This window comes from Takifugu rubripes, chromosome 11, assembly GCF_901000725.2.
Source record: "Takifugu rubripes chromosome 11, fTakRub1.2, whole genome shotgun sequence".
Taxonomy (NCBI): Eukaryota; Metazoa; Chordata; class Actinopteri; order Tetraodontiformes; family Tetraodontidae; genus Takifugu; species Takifugu rubripes.
This window is the reverse complement of record NC_042295.1, coordinates 12,385,076-12,408,522: the sequence shown is the minus strand read 5'-3', so window position 1 is coordinate 12,408,522 and position 23,447 is coordinate 12,385,076. Positions and strand designations below refer to the sequence as shown.

At 40.9% G+C, this 23,447-nt stretch overlaps 1 protein-coding gene across 6 annotated transcripts in view; it reads right to left on the bottom strand.

The window, feature by feature from the left end:
• Window positions 1-23,447, bottom strand: part of nbeab (neurobeachin b) — a 116,871-nt gene that overhangs the window by 81,195 nt on the left and 12,229 nt on the right. For all 6 annotated transcript variants that reach the window (XM_011608593.2, XM_029844292.1, XM_029844293.1 and 3 more), the window contains exons 4-22: window positions 16,622-16,853; window positions 16,445-16,545; window positions 16,219-16,314; window positions 15,625-15,746; window positions 14,503-14,629; window positions 13,353-13,472; window positions 12,408-12,554; window positions 9,656-9,853; window positions 9,415-9,548; window positions 8,193-8,301; window positions 7,045-7,197; window positions 5,902-6,070; window positions 2,882-2,961; window positions 2,159-2,221; window positions 1,817-1,914; window positions 1,320-1,412; window positions 696-804; window positions 537-618; window positions 323-446 (exon numbers count right to left, since the gene is read on the bottom strand). In XM_011608593.2, coding sequence (XP_011606895.2) covers window positions 323-446; window positions 537-618; window positions 696-804; window positions 1,320-1,412; window positions 1,817-1,914; window positions 2,159-2,221; window positions 2,882-2,961; window positions 5,902-6,070; window positions 7,045-7,197; window positions 8,193-8,301; window positions 9,415-9,548; window positions 9,656-9,853; window positions 12,408-12,554; window positions 13,353-13,472; window positions 14,503-14,629; window positions 15,625-15,746; window positions 16,219-16,314; window positions 16,445-16,545; window positions 16,622-16,853 — 2,357 coding nt within the window. The remainder of the gene's footprint in view (window positions 1-322; window positions 447-536; window positions 619-695; window positions 805-1,319; window positions 1,413-1,816; window positions 1,915-2,158; window positions 2,222-2,881; window positions 2,962-5,901; window positions 6,071-7,044; window positions 7,198-8,192; window positions 8,302-9,414; window positions 9,549-9,655; window positions 9,854-12,407; window positions 12,555-13,352; window positions 13,473-14,502; window positions 14,630-15,624; window positions 15,747-16,218; window positions 16,315-16,444; window positions 16,546-16,621; window positions 16,854-23,447) is intronic.

Sequence of the window (23,447 nt, the reverse complement as noted above, 5' to 3'; positions counted from 1 at the left end):
TACAAAGGTTCTGGCTTTCAGTTACATAAACACATTCCAATCAGGATTCATTTTAAGCCAATTAGTCAAAGATTTAGATCAAATTCTCGAGACTTGAAATCTAATTACAGTGTCAATGAAAGTGTTTCTGCAAAATAAAAAGAGCTGCTGTGTCAAAGTGACAAAGCTCAGAAAGCAGAGTCAAATTTAGCACTTGTCTGACGCAACATCATGTGATCTTATTAAATAAGCTGCAAGGAGGAAGAGGAGGAAGGCTCCTAATTCCTTCAGGTTTACACATTAAAAAGTGAGAGAAATCAAAGGCAGGTTAAGCTCCGCTCACCTTCTGTTCTCTCTGCTGTTACTGAACAGTTTGATCATGTCTGACAGGAAGAGCCGCCGCACCTCCATTAACTCAGTACTGGGGGCCGAGTTCTTCAGCAAAGTGGCAATCACCTTAAGAATCACTAATATCAGACACAAGATACAGGTAAAACACACAAGTGAATGCCAATTTTTCTATCTACTGCATATTTCAAAAAGGAACCGAGGTTTACTTGGGTTCTGAATCTTCACTGTGGAGTCGGGATCAAGATGAGGGGTGTGAACTACCTGAGTGCACACCTGCTCTGTCAGGATCTGGGGGAGGTGGAGAGACACCCGTCACACACTTGGCACACAAAAAACTCTACAGTAGAGAGGAAACGATTTGTTACCTCATACAGAGCATTGTAAGTTGTCACGGTCACAGTGCTGGTGTTCAGCATGAGCTTCTCTCCCAGAAGAGTAAAGAGGCTGTGTGTGTGCATGATCTCCACCTTCCTCCTGTGGATGCACCAACATAGATGTTGTGGTTAAGTGACTTCTTTAGAGATCTATAAGCCACTGACAGATCAGCGAGTGCCTGCAGCTGCCTTTCATAGTCTCACCCACAGGGAACTCGACTCTGGAGACAAGTGTCTGGAACATCCTGCTGTCATAAATTTGGGGATTTTTTTTTTTTTTTTTGAGGTTTAGCAGATAACAAAGTTTGCCTGTCACGAGCGCAGATACAAGCGAGAGATACCACGACTGTAGGGGTTCAACAGTGACAAATAGCTGAATAGGGCTGCTGTCATAATTCCAGTCTCAAGCTGCACCCGCTGCCTCAACATCAGGGTTTAGGTTACTATTGCAAAAGCAGCCGTTCTAACAAAAGCCTGATTATAAAAAGGTCAGACTGCAGATTAGGTGGAACTTTTCCACCAGTTTGTGTTGCTAAAAAGGTGACAGAAACATATGCAGCAGGTAGATAAATCTCAAGGTTTTTAATTACACTTTTAGTGGAATCAGTTACTCACTTGTGGCCGAGGTGCTTGAGAAAGTATCCAAGGACTTTGAGGGACTGCACGCGAATGCTTTCACTTTTACAGGCCACCAGCTTATAGATTACCCTGGATAGACACAAGCAGCAGAAGCTACACCATCTCATCTCAGCTCTACTCTGCTTAGCCCACAACCACATCCCAAATGCTTGATTTTATAACAGCGTTAAATAAATGTTCAAATGAAAACGGCTTTTCCACATTGGATTCCTCCAGCGTGCTCCTGCTACTGTGTGCATGAAGATTGCAGTGGATCACAAACCGTCAGCAGGCTCATCCCTGTCACATTGTGAAATCAATATGTTAATAATTGGTTTTCCATGCATGCATCTGCTCAGTGAGCACCTGCATTATTCATGAGGCACACAATAGCGGCACAAGTGCCACGTGCACTTTTTTTCCCCTCCGGTGAAATCACTCATTCATGTTGTTCCTGAACAGCAAAGGGATTTACTTCTTGCTGTGGGGCTTACCGGATCCCATTTCTCTGGTCAAAAGCAGGGATCATGGAGGTTGGATGCTCAGACATGAGTGCGACAACCAGGTGCAGCACATCCTGTAGATTCTCATCCTGCAGGGAAGCAAAAGGAAACTAATCAAAGGAAAACTTAAAAGGAATAAATAAAGTATTTCAAATATTAACTGCAGCGAAGAAATCTGCCAACTGCATAGATTCCTGCAGTTTATATATTGGATACACATAACTGCTAAAATATTGACTATAAAAGATGAAAAGTGATTTAGTCCTGTATCAAAAGCAACAGAAGCAGAATATAATGGATCATTTGACTTGAAGAAGGAAGAGTTCCACGTACCTCATGTATTGTTAACAAATAGTTCAGGATGCCCTGCAGCTCGTCTTCCTTCACGCCTTGGTCCTAAAAGAGGTTAAATCGAGACTGTCTATTCAAGTGGGAGACAAGGCGAAGTAATTTGCAACACAAATTTACAAGTTCTCACAAAGAAGGTCAGAGTAGTTTTGCATTTGGGACTAATCAAAACCAGAGAACAAAACCTGAGGCTGGAGGACCCAAACTGAATATTTTTTCTCTCCAAGTTTAGAGCAGAGTCTGGTGCTTCGATTAGGTGTGCAGTTTCTGCAAATTTAGGTTTCAACAATAAATCAGCCTGAACAACCAGAGGCTACATCTGGGCTGACAAGCATCTTCCTGTCCAGGCTAAAAGTGCCTGTTGTTCAAACCTCAGACAGTTACAAAACATGTCCAGTATGCAAAGTATCAACTTTATCAGATACGAGTCACACAATGGGGATTCCTTCTAAATGAATCAGATCGTCATTAACCAAAACCAGACGCCAATATCTAGTTAAAATTGGTGTCTAAATACTTAATTAACCACTGTAATTTTCACCTCACTTGTTCTTTCATTGGTTTCATTCCAGAAAAGATAGTCTTCTTTTTAGAACACAAATCCTCCGGAAGAAATGAAATAATAATCATGATGGTGAAGCAGGAAAACACTTATGTCCAAACTATGGCTAAGCTTCAAGATGTCCCAGCCATAAACACAGGATGTACCTTGAGGATGAGTAGCTTGAGGAAGAGAAGGATTAATGCCCGCAGGGAAATGATGTCTTTCTGGTCTGGTCTTGGACCATCTGCAGGTGGAGAAAGTGAGAGTAATAAACCACATGACCCACAGTTTACAGTTTATTCTGGCTTCAGAGGTTCTGTCCATCCCAGGATGCACGGCTCCAGCAGCCAGTCCAAGGTCACGCACTGGCAAGCATCTCATCAGAAAATTACCCATAACGCTCAGGCCAACTTCAGTCCACAATGTCTGTCACACAGAAATCCATTCCCATCATTAATGGCATCCATATGTGGCAGGCAGAGCCCCCGTGTACTGTGCAAATAAAGAGTGATGGGATGTGGCAGAAAGCATTGATTACCTGTCAGATAAGGCCTGCCACTGCCGTACTAGTGTTTCTTAGCCTAAATATTCATAGTCACTTGCTACTTTATATTCAAAGACTTCATTTTTTAAAAAAAAAAAAGAATTTGTAGACTGAGTGAACACGCTAATGGACTGCAGCAACAGGCAGATTAACACAACAAAGAGCTTCTCAGTGAGATGCGGGGGAAATGCAGCATACATTATTCTCTTAACAATACCAGTACAAGTCCCCTCAAGATTAGCAAGGCACACAGTGTCGCACAAAGGTTCCAGCCTGGCAGTAAAACCTGGCAGGCATTCATTCATTTCCTGTTCCCCTTGAACAGCCAGAAAGGTAGAACAGACAAATTCTTTCAGCCACAGAGGTATAAGATGGCGCCAACTGCTGAGAACTTAGCCACAAATATGCCTTTTCCCCAATTTTTCTCCTCTCCTGTCAGCCCAGATAAAGTCCACTTGCACCTTGGCAGGACACATGTTTACTTGAAATGGGGAGGACTCCGCGATAACAGATGCAATGGCAGCCCGCCCCCCTGGCCATTCAGTGGACATGTGGTCAATGATGACTCATCTTGTTCCAGGGGTTGAAGGAGGACGGCGAGAGCTGCTGCATCCCAACATTGATTAATAGAGTGAGAGAGGAAAGCCCAGTGTCAGGACAGAGCCTGACACGGAGGGACTGATAAGAACATCATTGCAGCAGCCCCTGCGTCCTAGTTATTCACAACCAATTACGCTCAACAGCTCTCCACATCTCGTCTTTGTCATTCACATGATGCTTTACTGCAGCGATCCAAGGGCACAAAGGCAAACAGATGGAATTACTTGAGATTATGATGGTGATGATAATAAAATCGCTACATGCGCAATAGCGTGTGTCATGAATACAAACCTCCAGACATCAATCACAAATAATTACCACTACAATGGATTTCTAGAAATCACACTGAAATAGCCGACTGAAAAATCAATTTCAGTCACTGTAGATCCCTGAACAGCTCTGCCTTATTCCACTAAACAGACTTCTTTGAAAAAATTGCATAAATAACATGGTGACAATAAAATATGAAGTGTTTTGAATTGCGGCCACCCCCCAGTGATTTGTAATTACCATTTATACCCTTTTGAGATGGATTGCTTACTACAGATGCTAAGCTATTTTGACAGCTATGCAGAGGAATTTTATGTTGATAGAATGGCAACAGTGATGCTATAAAACATGCAGGAACTCAATATAGAGTAATTTTACTCATTTTTAGTTACAATCATCCATTTACTGCTCCAACTTTGTTTTGAATTTGGAGTGCTTAAATACTGTGTGAAGCAGCTGCAGATGGAATGTTCATTCTGCTTCTTGGTTCGTCTAGTTTAGCTTTCATTTAAGAGTAAAACTACAGAAGTGTTCATGTGTCAAATTATTTCCCATAGCAATTTTAAGTTATATTAATTATCAAATTAATTCAGGTAAATAAAAAGGCCCCAGCTAAACTCAAATCACTCACAATCCATGCCCAAATTATTCATGTGAAGCACTTCCACGTCTGTCACCAATGATTTTCTCTTGTGGTGACAACAAAACATAACCAGTTTGAGCTGAATTGGAAAAAAGGCTTCTGGCCAGCTTTGCTAACGACCCATCTCATGACCAATTATCTATCACAACAGACAGCACAGATGATAAAGGGGGGGGGGGGGGGGGGGGGGGGGGGCAAATACAGGCAGAATATGTGTTAGCTTCTGGGTGCAGATATAACAGAATAGAAAAATGAACAGAATATAACAGAATGATGCACAACTTTAATTTAAAAAGGACTCATTACAAACAGGACAACAATGAAAAGGTGCTTCCACTGTTGGGCAAGATTGGCAGCCTACACTTCAGGGTGAATGCTATTCTTCTGGTAGTTTCTCAGCTGATGTTGACAATTTCTATTGTAAATCAGAGCAGACGGTGATCAAATAAAAACACACGAGCGATGTCGAGCCCGAGGCAGCGCAGACCAAACTTCCAACATAAATTCTAATTTTCAAACTCAAAACTGACTCAAGAGTAACAAAATACATGGTGAAAATGATGGATTCCTTTCTTGATTTTTCTTTATTCATAATTTAAAGCACTAAAAACATTTTAATAGCTTGATGATACACTTTGTTGCCCAGTGTAAAGGATAATGGAAGGTGACGTCCTTTGGCATCGCAGCGCCAATAACTGATGTTTCCTCTGGAAACATATGATACGGTTCTATAACAAAGAAGCTACAATATTGGAAATTACAACTCAAGAACCTCTCTTGCTACTAATTCTCCTGTGAATGTCAGCCATGCTGTAAGGTTTAGAAAGCCAGCACTAACACCAGCACCCTGAGGTGATGAAATTATTGATGTGTTGTGTCTGTCTCACTGTCATCTCCAGCGAATGGCTTCAAGCCTGAAAACTGACAGGCAAGTGCTTCAATCAGTGATTGTTCCAAACAAGCTGGAATGGTTGTCATTTCAGGGGGACACTTTGATAGCAAGCTCATGAAACCACACAATGCCTGGTATGCTCCCATTGACTTCCTTTAGTGACCTTTAGCAGCATGATGAAACTTTTTTTTTTTTTAAAGCCGACGACATATCCAAGAAGAAAATAATGACTCACCAAGCCCCTCTGGTGTGATGCCACTGCTCTCTGCGGGGTTGATGACCCAGTAGTAGTACTTCAACATGTGCATTAACTGAAGCACTGTGCCCACTCGACGGATTGCGTTGTAGATGGTTGCCGTGCCAATAAATTCAGCAGAAAGATACGTGTACAGCGAGAGCTGGATCTGGAGAGGAGACAAATGTATTCCAGTGGAAGTATAGTTTTACTGTGGTGCAAAGCTCCGGCTCAGCTCATTATGCTTGTAGGTTAATGGCAGGAATGGCAACAGGCCACAATGCATTACTCAATCTAAAAATTCATGCAGCGCCACTCTGCATAGAGATAATTAGTCTCTGCAATTAGCAAAAACAACACATCTGTCTAAATATATACTATAATAAACAGATCCTGTCATGAATCACGGGACATGAGCAAATATATTCATTAAATGGAGCTACAATGCAGGAACTGTGGCATAGCTTTAATGCAATAAAAAGAGCAAAAATGAAAAATGAACAGTGTCTTGTAATTTTCAGAATAGAGACAACAGAGTAGTATTAATGGAGAAATAAAAAAAGCACATCCGTGTACTGGGACAAGGTCAATGGGCCCATGTAATGATGGATGCATTCCATGCACCACTCATTCACTCAGCAGGCTCCTGATACCCCTTGTAGCAGGGTTGAACAAAAATAATGGACAGCCTTTGCAGTATTTCCTACAGGAAGGAGCCAGTAAAGCCCTCCAGACTATTGTAGCAAGTGTGTTCTAACCCACTTCATTACCTCCTTGCATCATTTTCACTCCCCCTTCTCTACGCTTCAGTTTGGAGTGTATTTATTAATGATCTGGCCCAACAGTTGCAGTGCTGGGGCTGTATTAGCCACGCAGCCTCATCCAATTTTTCATGGATCATTTATAAAGTGAGCCGGGAAAAGAATCTCCAGCGTTTGAAAAGTGGTTGGTATGAGAGGAGGACAGCAGTACCAAGTAAATAAACTCCATAAATATTCAGTGTATTCAGTCCTTAAATGACCCGCAGAAACATCGTGTTGGGGGGAAAAACAAAAGCATATATTCAGGCAAAGAGGCAAAGGGTGTCAGGTTTTAGAACAAATGAGCAACTATTCTGGGGGTGAGGCACATGCAGGAGCTCACCTTGGTGGGGGTGTGGATCCAGATAGCAGCATTGAACAAGATGTGGTCACACAGCTGCTTCAGTAGTGGCGCTCCATGCGTCAGACCATCCAAAAACTTTGCGAAGGAAAGTAATTGCTCCAGAACTGCTCTGGTGATGTGCGCCCGTGATGACTGCCAAAAGCAATGCAAAGACAATGTTCAATCCACGTGTCACGTAGTCTAACTGTGACATTGCACCCTACGGTTCTTTCTCCGTGGGTGCGCACAATGATGGATATCACAACAGTGTCGCAACTTGAAGACATTAAAGGATGATGCAAGAATCAGTGGCAGGGATTTGAAGAGACAAATAATAATGTTCTACAATTCTATTCATGTAGTTTCAGTTAAAGGATCACTTAGATTGATGCATCTCTATTATTTTGTTGAAATTAGCATGTAATAGGGAGGTACATAGATCTAATTTAATGGTCAAGTTGAGAGAAGTCAAATATTTCAATGCGATTAAGAGTAGGTTTGACTTTGTAGAGAATTTCTCTGCAAAAACACATTAAGGGCTGCTGTCTAGCACCTGCTTAGTGCCCAGGTGGAGGCTTTGTGTGGGCAGGAGAGAGGGGGAAATGAAAGACAAGGGGACGAGAAGGTGTGGCATAAACAGATCACGAACAGATGGTGCCATATGTGGAGGTATGAAACCTGGCAGTGGGGAGGGAAAAAATGGAAATCTCAGGTGTCGACTCTGCCTGGCACTTAGTTAACAGCAGCTGAAGCCAGCGGGTAGGCAAGTGACGGAGTGACAAAGAGGAATCTTTTTTTTCAGGCTCTGAAAGAACTGGTAGCCTGGAGAGACTGGCAAGCTGCTGAGGAAACATCAGAAAATGATTAAATAAAAGACTGATGCAGAGAGAGAGAGAGAATAAGAACCAAGGGTGGGAAATGGGAAAAGAACAACTCACATTTTGTTTTCCTTTGAAAAACACATTAGGAGGAAAAATACACTGACAGCCAGTGAGGTTACCAAACTACACTACTGTATGACAAGAACCCTCCACACATCAGTATCACTTTTCCTTCTATTGGGATAACGCAGTAAAATTTGCTGTATTCAGATTGTAAATCCATCAGAAGTGGATATTTTTAATATTGCTATGGAAGTTCTGCTATACCTTCTGGAGCAGGTAACCAATCACCAGGAAGCCCTTCCCTCCCAACATCTGTTCCTGCATCACCACAGAGCTCTTCAGCAGCTCCACCAGGAAGGCCAGAAGAGAAGCACTGTAAAACAAAAGGCTCTCAAACAGCTATACAATCATTCTAATCTTGCATATCAATAAACAGCTGCATGGGGAAACCTTTGATCAGAGAGAGAGAGAGAGAGAGAGAGAAACCAAGGTCATTTTCAGAAGAGGTCATCAATCAAGCTGAGAATTCTGGTACCCCTTAATGTCAGTACAAAGAACTGTGCTGCTGTGATCCAAGGTGGTCGTGTGTGTTTCCGCTCGAGTGTATTTTCTCTAATACACTGGAGCTTTCCAGTTGAAGCTGTTGGCCGAGTAACAATGGCGCTCGATGACACTTCTTAATCGGCTTTCTCTGGCATCCTCGAGTGGTCTCCACTCCACGACAAAAATCACAAGAACACAAGTCGGTTGGAGTGTCTCTTTACACTTCATGTGGCCATTTCTAAATAAAAACCTTTGTCCTGACAGTGCAGTGACACAGTGAAGTCATGCCACGGTCGCAGCAAATTAATAGACACATTGTATCGCGTTTACTGCTTGAAGGAGTTGCAGAGAAAACCCACAGTGGCTCCACGGGCATAACATAGAAATAAATGCTGCAGAAGCTTTGAACCTCTCTGCTCAGCAGGCTTTAAAAGGACTCAGCCTGAACATCCAAAGCGAGGACAAAAAGCCCAAGTTGGAGAGAGAAACAGTGTGACCAGAAGATTCAGACAGGCTGGCAAGAGAGACAGAGGTATGGAGTGCAGATAAAAGAAACAGAGAGCTCTGGGCATGAGGGTGAGTTGTGGTCTTATGTGGCCAATGCTGCATTCATCTCGCTGTAATACACTTGCTGAACACAGGATTAGAGCAGAGAATTCATCCAAAGCACAGTGAGGAAGTTGGGACTGACCAATTTAAAGATGACAGCAGGCACGCCAAGAGGATCAAACCAACAAAGAAAACTGGAGGGCAGCTGGACCAAAGGCTCATATTATGATCAGCGACTGCTTTCTTACATTGACATACATGTTGACCATCACCACAATGTTCTTACAATGTCTAACCTAAGTCATTAAAAATTGGTGTATTCTCAAAATAGACGTGTTAAATGTATTCAAACAGAATAAAGTTGAAACGGTCGATCAAATTTACAATAACTTACCACACTGTGTCCTCCGTCTGACTGTTGTTCAGCTGATGGTCGTCTAGTTGAGCAAAGAGTGGAAAGAGCACCTGGATTCCACCAATAGAATGAATGGCACTGTGGATGGAGTGAGTCAATGTGGCTTTCACGTCCTGTGAGGAACAACAAGAGACCAGACAGAGAAATAAATAATCAAGTCAAAGCGTCAAAAACTGGAAGAATGTGCGGAGAGTTTGAGGTTGGATTGAGTAGGGCTGACCTGCAGCATGAGGGCGTGAGGTGAGTGCACAAAGATGGAGCCATTTTCCTTAGGAGAGGACTCCAGGCAGAGCTGAGCATCGGTGGCCTTGGCGTTATAGGCGAAGGCGATGGAGCTGGCCAACTTGCCATCATATAACACCTGCTTGTGATGCTCAGCTAAGTAGATGTCACTCTCTGACTTAAACTTGAACGTACTCTGAGAGAAAAAGAGATAAAAATAAGCCTGTCAAAAACGTCAAAAATTTGTTTCCGTGCATGTGATTAGTTTTTTTTAAGTTGTTTTCTCATTAAAAACACATACTGGTTGGAAACAACTGACTAAAAGCCCTTCTTGCCATCTCTTTCTATAGGATGCCTCAATTACAACATAATGCAACAGTATATTTGTTTGTTAGTCAATTAAGACTTCTGGCAACTTAATGAATGTATGTTCTATTGCATAAAAACCTCAATTACAGTGCAAGACAGGGGCGAGATGACATTATATGGCGACACCGTTTTTTCCATCAGGATGAATTCATTTGTGCTCGAGGCTTTAACTTATCTCTGTGGAAACATTGATAACAATGACCCGGGGGGGGGCAGATAATGATGACAAGCATCAGAAAAACACAAATCTTTGTTTCCCTCCATCAAAATGAACATTTACTCTGGCCAAGCACTCCTGACCCTTTATATTTCTCATAGCTGCTAAACAAGCTGACTGTGATTTATTGCCTGATTACTATGCACTGCAGCACCTATATCCACTTGATGCCTGCTAAAACAAAAAACAGAAAAAAAGACCAACAGACTGATGCAGCTACTATATTCTTATTTCACCTAATTAGGTAATGACACATCCCTCGAATTAATTGGTCAACAAAATGTGACTAAAATGTTTAATAAGCAAATTAAGTCACCCCATCAGTAGCAGTAAATCATTAATGAATGGGAGGGATGTTTTCCCTTCCGTCTTTCATTAATGGGCAACGAGCAGATGGAGATCAGATAAAGAAAGACAGAACTCAAGTGCCAGTGAGGAGAGAACCATCTGGTTATTGAGAGACTACAGATGATGTGCAGCATTGACAAAAATGTTCGTGCACCTACCTGTCTAAAAGGAATGGATCAAAAACTAATCTGGATGAAGTTGTTAAAAGCATATGAAAGAAAAATGCACAAAGGGTTGAGGAACGGTTTAAACGGTGCCACCCATTCTTTACGCATGGTGTGTCTCCTTTCAATGGGATGCTGAAAACGCAGCATTCTGTTCGTTGGTTCTGATCAAAGTCTTCACAGCAGCGAGCGCGCTCCTCATCACAAAGTCTCCAACAAGTTCCTGCTTAGGGAACCTATGGAAGGAGAACTAACAAGCTGAGCACGAGCGCTGCAGCAGCAGCATTAATCAGTGATGTCAGACAAGCTACAGTTACAGTAAGAATGGGTAATATAATGGCATCTTTTTAAAGGCCGTTAAACCGTGTAATTGTTATTCTTCCCACGAACAAAACCCTGCATCCACAGAACACTTGAGGAAGAGGAGGAATCAGTGATGAAGATTGAATCAGTGTGCCGTTTGCCATTGCAGTGAATAGTTGGGAAAATGATTAGATTCCCTTGAACATCCAGGATGCCTAATTTGCTTGCATGAAAGATGTCTTCAAAAAAAAAAATGAATTTCAAAGTGGACACCAAAGCCAGAAAGTCTGTTCACAGCTGAAAATAAAGTAAAATGATGAGCATAAATGCCATTTTAAATTAAACACCTAAGACACAGCTGAAGTTCTACTTACAACAAATTGAAAAGGTTATGAGACCGATACTGCTGTGACCGTAAATCAACGAAAATAGTGGAGATATTGCAATTAATGTGGGGAGCATGAGCTCTAAACGTCCTCCAACTACAAAGTTGCATTTACATTAATGCGTGTATAAGGAAAAAGGTGTAAAAATTCAGACATGACTGGACTTAGGAAATAAATCATGCATCAGCTCTGATGTTTTCCACAGATTTCGGCGCTCTGCAGCAGCAAAAACAGACAGGATGAGATGTAGAAAACGGGCGCATGCTGTGATAAGCACTCGGAACCTTCCTGGGCCGTCTTCCCCTAGACAGCACTTCAATTACTACAACCAATCAGCCAGACTGACAACTACGACTATCATACTAATCACACCTGGCTGGCTCGCTCATACTTATCATTATCCATATCATTCACCACTTCATCAGTAATCACCTCTTCTGGACAGAATTTCATTATTTTGAGAAATCTAAATGATCGCTCTTCTGCACTGTAGATTTTTAATAGAAATTTTACAACAATCAAACAAGTGAATGAGACATTTTCCCCATTAGAGAAAAGATCTTAATTATCATGCAAGTCTACACACCGGGCGATAGAGATCAGGTCAAGATAAATAACCTCCATCTCACAGAGTGAGGAGACAAAGTGATGGGGTAAAGCAAATGAAAAGAACAAACTTTGTAAATCAGAAACTAATGTCACAATGAACGTAGTATCTCAGTTTATTCACATTTTCTAAAAATTGGAATGCCTTATTGAATAAAACATTTCCTGAGGTTTCTCAGCCTAGCTGTCTCAGCGGCTTGGCCATTATTTCTGAGAATTTATAAGGCTTTTTATTTGTGGGAATACACTGCTCCCAGGACAGTAAATCAAGGGTCCACCAGGGACTGACTTTTCAGATTGGCTGTTGATACAGGCTGTGTTCCTGTGGCCAACTTTAGTCACCCTTTAATCACATACCTTATAGCCAGGTCCGAGTTGATGCATTGCAAAGATCTGTGCAGGATTGAGAGCTTCACTGAACACGTACACGGCAGCTAGCTGCCCACAGAACACTCTGTTGGCATCTGCCGTCTCAGAGGACCCGAGGAAGCATTTATCATAGCTCTGCAAGAGGACACAAGAGTAAAACACCGGTTTATTTGATAGTAAGAAAGAAAAATACACCACTACAGGAAATGGGGGGGGGGAGTATAACAGATTAAAAAAAAAAAACACTTTTATCATATGACTATTTAAGTTGCTATAATAGATGGAGAAAAAAAAGAGTAAAATTAGGGAAAAAGATTTCCCACCCGTTGCCCAAAAAAAAAATCCACATACAGTTACAAAATACTGGTTTCAGGGTGGTGATCAGAGTCATGCAGTAAAAACATGAATGGGTGTTATTCATCACAAACTGAGGCAGCAGTTACAAATGCTTCTTTCCCAAGCTGGTATTTTTGTGTCTCTTCCTTCATGTACACAACTCCAGACAAGAAAAGCAAAGTTTTGAACTGCTGACGTATTTGAAAGCGTAATTTGTTTTTTTTAAAAAGACATGTTTGAAAGTTTAATTCTGGCTCAGTCTGTTACATCGTTATTTATGCTATATATCTTGGATTTTATTTTTTCTTTACACAAAAAGTACAATCATCCTCTACGTAAATGTGCTCTACACACGCCAGGTGTGCTCCCCCGCCCCCTCATGTACTGCTGCCCTGTGTGGCAGATGTGGATATCAAGGCAGTGTTACAAAAAATATTTCTCACTGTATTTTTTCCCCTATATTTATATTCCTCTCGGAATTTGAAGCCACAACAGATACAGCTTGACAGGCTTGATGGGTGTCGTGTCACAAAAAAGCATACAAAAGCAGGACAAAAGATGACAGCAGAGAGATGAAATAGGCAGGTAAAGGCTCACGTCGTTTGTGTTGACGTGCCACGCCATGTCACCATAAGACACGAGCTGTCCATTCACGTAGCATCTGATCTCGCTGTTTCTCCAGCGACTGTAGATGTGAACAATGCTGATCATGTACCACTGAAGAAGAGGAAGGAGTCAGATTGAGAGGATTTAGTGGCTAATTACGCAACTCGACCTCAGAGGTGTGCAGACAAAAAATTTAAAACATTTGACAGCCATTAAAGTAATGGGATGAGGACGTAAAAATCAAGACTTGATAAGGTGTCAGTCCATTAGTGAATATGTGTCATAAATAAGGCAATAGAAAGCTTTTATTTTCAAGAGTAGACATATTTATTGGTATGAAAACTAGTAATTTGCAGCCACTGTACGTTTCAAAACTGCAAAAAGTGAGAGTCACTCATTCGTTTGCCAAAGACTTTAGCTCTTGACAAAAATGCAGTGATTCAGACAATCACAGCAGTGGTCAGAGGGCTCCGCTCACTGTTTATTAGTCTGACCCATGAAGGGCACAATGAGCAGTGCAGTTGTATTACTCACAAAAATAAAGACACTTAAACAGGATTTGAGGCTGAAGGGGGTGCGTAAGCAGCTGGCAGATAATAGAGAGTCACTTATCCATAGATGCTTGAATTTACAATCAATTAAAAACTCAATTCAGTGTTTTTAGCCTCAGCGATCGTCTGCAAAAGGAAATCTGTTCTGTGGCAAGAGAACTGGCATAAACACGTACTCCCTAGCGAAAGATGGTAATTGCTTGACACAAGCTTTGGGCTTGCTTCCTTTACAACGGGGAAGGCTACACCTCACTGCATTCTATGATAAATTACACTTAATTTTCTCATCATTTTACATCCAATTAGCCTCGGAAGCCTCCTCTGGGTGTCTTATACATTTGGAATCTATGTGCACATGTGAGCATTTGTGATGATGAAAAAGAGCAGGTGATACTTGTGAGCTCATCTACTAAACTGCAGGGAAGAAGCCATGTAATTCCAGCCATGTGCCGGTAATAAGACTGAGCTTCTGATCCCAGACTGTAATTACATGAAGGTCATCGTTCTGTGAACTTGAAAAGCTTCAGATGTGCTATTTATCAACACAAGTTTGGAACAACACGCGACTCACCAGTGAAAGCCAAACTTACCTTTCTGGGCTGAAAATCGTACTTCACACAATGCTGGAAGCCTTTGCCTTTTGATTTGAGGGATGTTACGATCAAGCAGTTGCCCACAAAATGGGCAGAGTACCCGATGCCTTTGCTGGTACGAAAGCTGTCATAACAAAAAAATTTCTTTTTAAAAAAAAAAGTATTTTGAAGACACAGTATTTTAAACATAAAAAATACAATTTTAAATGCCTTTTGCTGCTCAATAAAAGGTTGGCATGATCCCAATAGTCCAACTCTAACTGTTAAATTATGACAGAGTGCAGCATGAACAGGCCATTTGCGGATCAGATCAACTAGGTTCGGTTCACCATCAAAGCACCACACCACCACCAACTGGTATCTTCTGATATAAACAGCCTTCTTTGTCATGGCTGATAAAGACAACCTGGACCTGAATAGTGAGGGTGGCTGCAAGGACAGAGCGAGAGAGTCAGCAGCCTACATACCTGCCTGGTCACCAAGCTTGCAGCTTCATAGAGCAGTGCATTAACAGGACTAAGAGTATCTTAGCCTTTGATGAGTCTTGCACATGAATACCAGTGGCCTAGTTTACACAGTATTTTTTATTTATTTAAATTTTTGGTGTCACAGTTGTGAAACAAGGCTGGAGAGTAGATTCTATCTTGTAAAATTCAGTGGATGTAGAGCAATAGCACACAGGGCCACACTTCCAGCTCTTAAATATTCAACACATTCCAGGGTTTCCTCCTAAATCTCCTCATCCCCTCCAAACACCTCTAAGCATCTGACCGTCACGCAGCAATTTCACATTGGGGATGTTCGTACAAAATACACAAAACCCTGGATCCTGTGGCTGGTATGCTCGTGTTCGGTGGTAGATATTCAAATCTTAATTTAATACCTGCACAGTGCCTCCCACTACAGCAGTCAGCCTCTGTAACAGCCAGCACCAACTACCACACTTCATACTTTCATGGTTTTTGAGCTCAATAATCACACAGTTTCCACCCTTTTCTGCACAATAACTCAAGATTATTAGCATGAAAAGTATCTTTTTTATGATTCACATTAGCCAGGACAGCAGGTACCACACATAGCAAACACAGCCAAGAGCATAAATGTATAACTGTGACTCACCAATAAAGATACGGTTTGTCTTTGTCAAGATTGATGTTATTTAAAGGATCCATTCTGAACCAGGTGCTGAATGTAAATCCATTCTGATAAGGCCACTTGGCAATAGGAGGTAAAGCAATGGCCTGGGCACAAAATACAAGAAATATTACAGAACATATTGTTACAGAAATTGCACCATTTCAAGCTAAAACAATACAGCAGAAAAACAAATAGACAGGAAGCACATATGGCCTCTCTGGAATATCTTCACAGTATCCTCTCATCTGCAGCCAGGAACAGGCTCACAGGAATCATAATGTGCATCATGTACTGGAGTTTAAATGGCATCATAATAATGTCGTATTAACCGTATGATTTAAACGCCAGCTATGTGTCTTGGGCCATTTCCACAGAGCTACATGAAAGGCTCTCATACATGCTTAAAAAGGTATGAGAGCATACTGTACTGTATTTCTCTTCATGCAGCATTTACATCTAGAGTTTTATTACAGAGTTAGATATGATTATAATTACTGGTACTGTACTAACTGACTGTATATCTTCCTTCACAATAGCTGTGGTGTTGTTGATGGCTACATCAATATGAAAGCTTACTGCTGCGCTGCGACCAGGGAAGTTGAAGAAGGCATCTGGACCATGTCTCTGTGGCATTTGATTAAGCACAGACAACATTTTGACACCATATTTGGGCTGTACAGATGGAAAAACAAAAAACAATGACAAGATCAATAAGGAGTCTCTTACACAGATCACGATCACAGTACAGGTTACCTCAGAGCAACAATTTCATGGGTGACATGTGGTCACCGCTGTCTCTTACCCAAAGACCTCCTTCCCCTTGCAACATGTTGAAAAGCAACTTAAGTTCCTTCACCGTGATGCTGTAGCTGGCCAGGACTCCCAACATGCCCACTAGCAAGTCTATTAGGCAGAGACAGCATCAATGTTTTTCATTTAATGTACTGCATAGTTCATTAACGATTCCCAGGTACCTTACCTGCAATAACGTCATCCACTGAGCTCCATCTTTGCAGCACCTGCTGGATGAGACCCACCTCGGTGCTCATTTGCAGGTTTCGAACACTTTTTCTGAGGATGGCGGTGAACATAGTCCAGATTTCAGCCTGGCAGGTGATGTTGCAGTGCTCCAACAGCTCCACCATGCAGCCGATACTTTGCACATCCTGGATAATGAAGTTTTTCTCCAGATCAAACTCGCCCCCCACCAACTAAAAAGTGAGATGAGACGGAGAGCCAAGATGAGCTCCTCCTGCCATTCACCTGCTGTTCTGGTGAGGAGAACCTTAGCATGTTCATGAATATTTCAGGTTGGCACAGCTTTTAACCAACCACCAATGGTTGAAGCTCTCATCAATTCACTGACCACCAACCTGAAGCACACTTTAAATCGAAATCTAACCATCCACAAAAAAGATTTTACATTAAAACACACAATCTCCATCAATGTAGAAAACAAACCAGTAACGCAGTTCATCAAGCATGAAATGAGCTGAACGAGTGCACAGTACAAACTGACAATAGAGGCTTTAGAAAAGGCAGGAAAATGGGTCTAGAAACCTACAGCACATTACTGTGACTGACAGGTAATATGAAGGTGTGATCATGAGCAGCCTAAAACGTGTCGAGAGACCAGTCCACGATCCTGTAAACCAAAGCATTATGAGGGGATAATCATTCCGCCGAGCGCAGCTGTTGTGCAAATCCCAGCAGAAGCTCTGATTCATTCTATTCTTTTAATTGTTCCTTGAAAATAATGTAGATGAAAACTGGGGGAAATGAGCGTTATGTATTTGACACGTTCGTGAAAGAATTAAAATCATGTCAGCGCTGTGCCTCTTTCCAGTCCTTGCATTAATCTGCTGTTAAGAGGTTCGCAACCCTTCACGGGCATTTTGTTCTGGAAGGGGGGGAAAAAGGTTTGCCAAAATGCTACATGAAAGCTCTGCAAATGCAAAAAACATCCTGCAATCCAAATACCTTTATCAATGAGAACAGATACCAGGGAGAAACTAAAAGTAGCACAGCCTGAAATATTATAGAGTGGGAGAAAATGCATTCATTGTATCAGTGGCCAAAATGTGTCTTAGTGGCAGTAACATAGCCTACACTCTTCTGGAAATTAAACTGGTGGAGGGGTTGTTGTAGGCCTGCAGATAATCCTCAAAGCTAACCGTCAACTCCTCCTACTACAAGCTAATGCCACTGCGGATATCACAGAGTCCAAAAGCAATTAAGCGTGCATTGTGTTGCATAATCACTTTGTCAGGTAAAACATGTGAAATTAGGCTGAGACTAATTGGGTGGTTTCATTGGGTGTTATGTTTCCTGGAGAGTCTCAGTTTGCTGGGTCGTGCAAAATCGAATTGGCTAAAATCCTGCCAGAGCCTATTTTTACATTAAGTTCGAAAAGCTCCAAGTGAAAGTGCAGAAAAATTTAATTTTTACCTACAAATTGATAATCTTGTGTCCCTTAAATCTAAATAATTCATCTCTATTTAGCTTCGTGGCTGAAGAGCAACTGTATAGCGCTCTTAAGATGTCACATTTTCCCTACATGTTCATTATTTCTTTGCAAGTCTGTGGTATAATCAACAAAAGTCGACTGACTAGGAATGTTTCAGTATAAGTCATCTGGAAAAAAGTTATCCTGTTGCAGCACTATAAGGCATTCACAAGTTGCTGGGCCTGTATTTTCAGTCGTTTCAAACTCCTCTTACAACATTAAGGTTTAATTTTCTTCAGATTCTCCCCTGGCGCTCCAGGAGCCAGAACTTTCTGGCTGTATAGTACTATAACAGCAGGAAAGGGTAAGCACGCATTTATTTTGAACCTATCTCCAGCTTTTACTCCTGATGGCTTGCAGTGATTAAATAATGCGATCCTTGGTGTGTTTAATGTGGTCGACAGTAAATCCCTTCTTACCGAGACACATGAGATGATAACACTATCAAACAATCTGCCCAATAACACTTCTGCTTTGGGAATGAAACACACCAATAATCCAGCAGATAATCAGCAGAGCGTGGCCATGTAACTGGCTCACACACACTCTACCCTAATGCACATTCAGATTGTTCTCCCAACACACATATGTAATTATTTCATACAGCATTTCTTTGATAGCACCATTATTTCTACATGATGGAAGTGCAGAAGGGTGAGAATGCATTAAAGCACAGTGCTAAATTAGAGTAGCAAAAATTTCTTTTCATTGTAAATGGAAAAATGGTAAATTCAGCAGATACTCTGCGATAAAGGCACTGGTTTAAATCACCATTTTACAGTTGGAGGTAATGTCACCCCATTTGCCTGTTCCTCAAAAGACCCATGAAAGAAGAAATCCTGCCTCCTGCAGCTTTGTCTAATTGCGGAATTTCAATTAAGAATATCTCTTTTGAATAATTAAAACCTGAGAAGCTCAGGAGAGCTGAGGGTTGATGATTTGCTAATGGAAGACAAAGGTTATAGAAACAAGACTGCAATATGAGGCAGAACACTAATACAACTTTAATTAAGCTTAAACTATGCAGCTCAAACTGGCCAGCATATTGCACAAGTGAGTGACAGCCAAGTTCTTTTTTCTGTTGCAGTACTGAGCCTTAGAAGCCACACGTTTTCACTTAGTGTTAATATGGTTAAGTAAGTTTTGTGCGCGTGACGTGAGAATGGATAAATGTCATTCCCATTTCCCATTTGTGACAGCTGCAGACAGAGGCTGCTGCAATGAAGTCTGTGTGCTACCCCGGATCCAACCAAAACACAGTATTGCCTGCAAACATCGCTCTGTCACATGCAAAATAAAAAAATAGGAACCATCAAAAAACAAACAAGGTAACAATATAACCACAAGCTTGTTCCTTTCCTTGTAACCTTTATCAGAGGAGACAGAATAACAGTTGTGATGCAGCATCAGAAAAGCCCGCAGCTGACTTTGAAAAGCAACGCAGTTGAAAGGATAAAGAATAATGCCAAAACAGGGTATGCAGGAAGTAAACATGAGGAAACAATGAAATAAATGTTTTCAGAGCCGAGTGCAAAGCAGCAACAGTACAATGCAAAATATTATGCATCAGTCATTTCAGAGCCTCTAAATGCATTTTCAGGCACAAAGGATAAATGTTTCTGAACTGTCTGTTTCTGAACTGAAGTTGGTCCACAATTCAGTGAATTTGTTAAGAAAAACAAACCAAAAGAAAAAAAAAAAAATCAATGGAAAAATGATCCTTCCAAAACGACGATTCTTTAATTTAGAAATTTATGACTGGAACAGAAAATTATAGTGAAAATCAAAAGAGAATTTGGGGATTTCAAAGAAACACTTTAGGTAAATTAAAACATCCGCCTGCCAATTTTCTAAATTTGACCATGTTTATTTCTTGTAGTGACAAGCAGATGTATAAAACTTTGATCTTACAATACCCTTGTGCTCCTATCATTGATATTCTGGAGGCATATTGTAAAAATGTGTGTATGCAAGCAAACAAGCCATGTACAAGGAAAATAATTCACCTCAGCAGCCTTTTACTGCACATCTGACATGCAGAAGTGGGTGAAAATAGAACCAATTTGGGAAGCTAGATAAGCTTAAAAAATGATCTAATCTAATAAGTAAAAGCCACAACCCGTTCACCCAGCTGCTGCCGAATTGATAGAATTCTCAACAAGATTCCCAACCAAGATGGTGGACGCATCACTGCATGAAATCCTTAATGTCTAAATGATCGTGCAAAATGAATACAGATGATGCCATATTATACATACACAAATCTACACTAACACAAAATGGCACAGCCTCTCGGGGGGGGGGGGGTCCTCAACAGTGGCGTGAGAAACCAGCCCAAGGCTATGCTTTGTGTAATTTAAAAATGTCATCGAAATAAAGGTCAAGGCATTAATGGGACAGGGGTTGGAATGTTAAGGGAAGTGTGTCAAACTCACAATATTATTCTATTAAGCTTTATTAATAGCTTTTCACATAAACAATGAAACAAGCCTAATAACCAAACATCAAAAGCCCTGGCAATTAATTCACTAATGTATTATCATAACGGTACAAGTGGGTATTTTTGTCTGTGCAATAATATTGAGACGGAAAATACTTGTTTTTTTATTTATTTATTTTTTAAATTGCACATGTGGTTCAGGGTTGGAGCGGAGCATTGTTTAGGCTCATAGGATGATTTTTGGTCATATTCATGATATTTTTTCTACTTTTTTCAAACATTGGTGAGAATTTGGCCTGTAGTCATTTCAGTTTGACCATTAACTGATTCTAATCAGATCCAATAACATGGACTCAAAAACCAATTATCTTGTTCTACTCAGCTTAGGGGCAGTTTAGTGACCTCAACGGAGGTAGTTTTAAATCTGTTCTGTTGAGTTGGCCCATTCCACCTGGGCTACCACAGGGTGCCCACAGGTGGACCTGTCACTCACAAAGGTAGTGTGGGTGGATCACCTGGCATTGAGAAAAATACCTTATACGTCCTTTGGCATCAACCTATTTTTTTGTTTTAAATGACAAATAGTTCATTATGCTTGTGTGAATTAAATACATAATTAAATCACAGACTATAATTCTTGACAACGATGGTATCCATGCAAACACTTTTAATTATGTTTTTTCCAAAAGAGTAGAGGATCTCAGTAGTGTTTACTCACAAAAGCCAAACAGCACTGCTGCCTGTTGGGCTTCATTTAAATAGAGATTAAGGTAAAACCAGCAGAAGCACAAGCAGGTGTGGTGAGAATGTGACCTGCATCAGAGCCTAAAACCCTACATGGGACTACACCATCAGGATGCTGGTGTATTGTTTGTGGGAACACTGCTCAAGCTTTAAAGATTATGGCATATATGCCTCACTGAGCCAGATGCTGGCAGCATACAGAGAACCGGTGTTGGGTTTTCCGAAAAATTACATGTGATCCGTCTTTGAACATATGCGTGTTTGATGCATTGTTTGCCCAGCCTCTTCTTCACAATCACAATACATCAAATTGATCTGTGGAATATTCCAGATTATTCTGATATTAAACCCTGCTGTAAACTCAAACCTAAAAGTACATTTTGCTTTTAGATTTTTAAAAAAACCTCCTGTTATGTCGAAGAGGGTTACAAGGAATTTCAAAGAAATTCACCAATTGTGAAAGCACAAACACATTTTTTACATTGACAGGGAAAGGTGAAGTATCTTCATTCATTGTCTGCTCTCAGGTTGAACAGTTGAACAGCAGCTTACACCCCCACACGTAGCACAGACATCTCCAACAATAATTTATGCACACAACAGCAGTTACAGTGTTAACTTCAGTACCTGATCATTTCTTCAATGAGAAAAAAATTAAATCAGAAACATAAATAGACAAGTAACAGAGATGAATTCTATATACACTAAGATAAAAGCTAAGATTTATTAGAAACTAAATGTTCCACCCAGTGAGTGACACATGCCCTAACACACCCAGGTTATGGAAATAAGAGATGGCATCAGTTTGGAAAATGCTCATATGCTCTGCTGTGAGACCGGTTATTAGCTGGTAGAGTTTGAGATTTACGGTCACTTCTGCTTTTCACAAAACTGTGACAGAAAAAAAACATTTCACGGAAAGACAAGGAGGCAAAATGAGCTATTACGGTGGAGCAAAGAGCCTAAAGATAAGATGGTTTCCAGCCCAGAGCATGCAGAAAGACACTCAGTGAAAAACCTCTACTCTAGAGTTTTGACAAGTCAGGTGGGTTTTGTGTCACTGAAACCGAGAGGAATAATTTTCTAAATGTTATCACTTTGCTCCGTATCACTTTCTTCCTCCGCAGTCATAAAAGTGATGTCCTTCGTCTGTGGTCAATCTTGGAATTTAAACTACCCTCACTTTTATATAAGACATTGAAAAACACACTTGAGTTAAGTTGGTCTTTGTTCCACTCTGATAACCAGTGACACCAAGACCACACTCTTGGGAAAGTGACAGAATGTAATTTTATAATTTTATTTCTTATCATATAATCAGTGGTCCAGAGATTTCATTAGCAAAATTGTAAGATTAGTATTGGTGCAAATGAGTATGATTTTAAATGTGCATCTGATAAAGAATGAGGATATTATAAGTACAGGGTCAGTATAAAGACTTTATAATGCTAAACAGGTTATGAATCACAAAGAGCGTCTGCATGCAGAGTGATACAGGTGACCCTTTCTGCAAGATGTTTTCTGCTTGTTTCCCAGCTGTTTACTTACTCACAATGGCCATTTTTGTTGGGTAGTGGGGGCTGTTGGCCATCGTAGCAGGACCTTTGTGCAAATTGATATTTAATGACTTACGCTGCTCTGAATTACCCTCCACCCTGGATGTGCTACCCTGCATGTGAGTGACAAAGAACAGATGCAGCAAAGCAGCCCACCCGACTGTTTGTTTTTGCTGTTTGATTCTGCCTTTCCGGCTCCATCCACAAATGGAGGAGGAAAAAAAAAAAAGTCCCTCGCATATAATCATTATAAACAAAAATGTTCAAGCCACAATGATTTCCCTATCACACATTCACAGCTGACTGTGTGGCAACACTGGCCTGTTTACTATTCTGTTGGGCTGTATCATGTGGCCCTTCCTCTAATCCCTTGAAAAGCCTGGAAGAGTCAAACAACAGAAATGCTCATCTCTCCAAAAGGGAAGAGGGAGGAAATTAAAAGGCAATCTTGCAAGAAATAAATGAGTGTGTTCAGTGTGTGTGTGTGTGCTGTGTGAACACATTTATCCCAAAAACTGAAAGAATTATACTAAGAGGCACAGAAGAGGCATTATCAAAT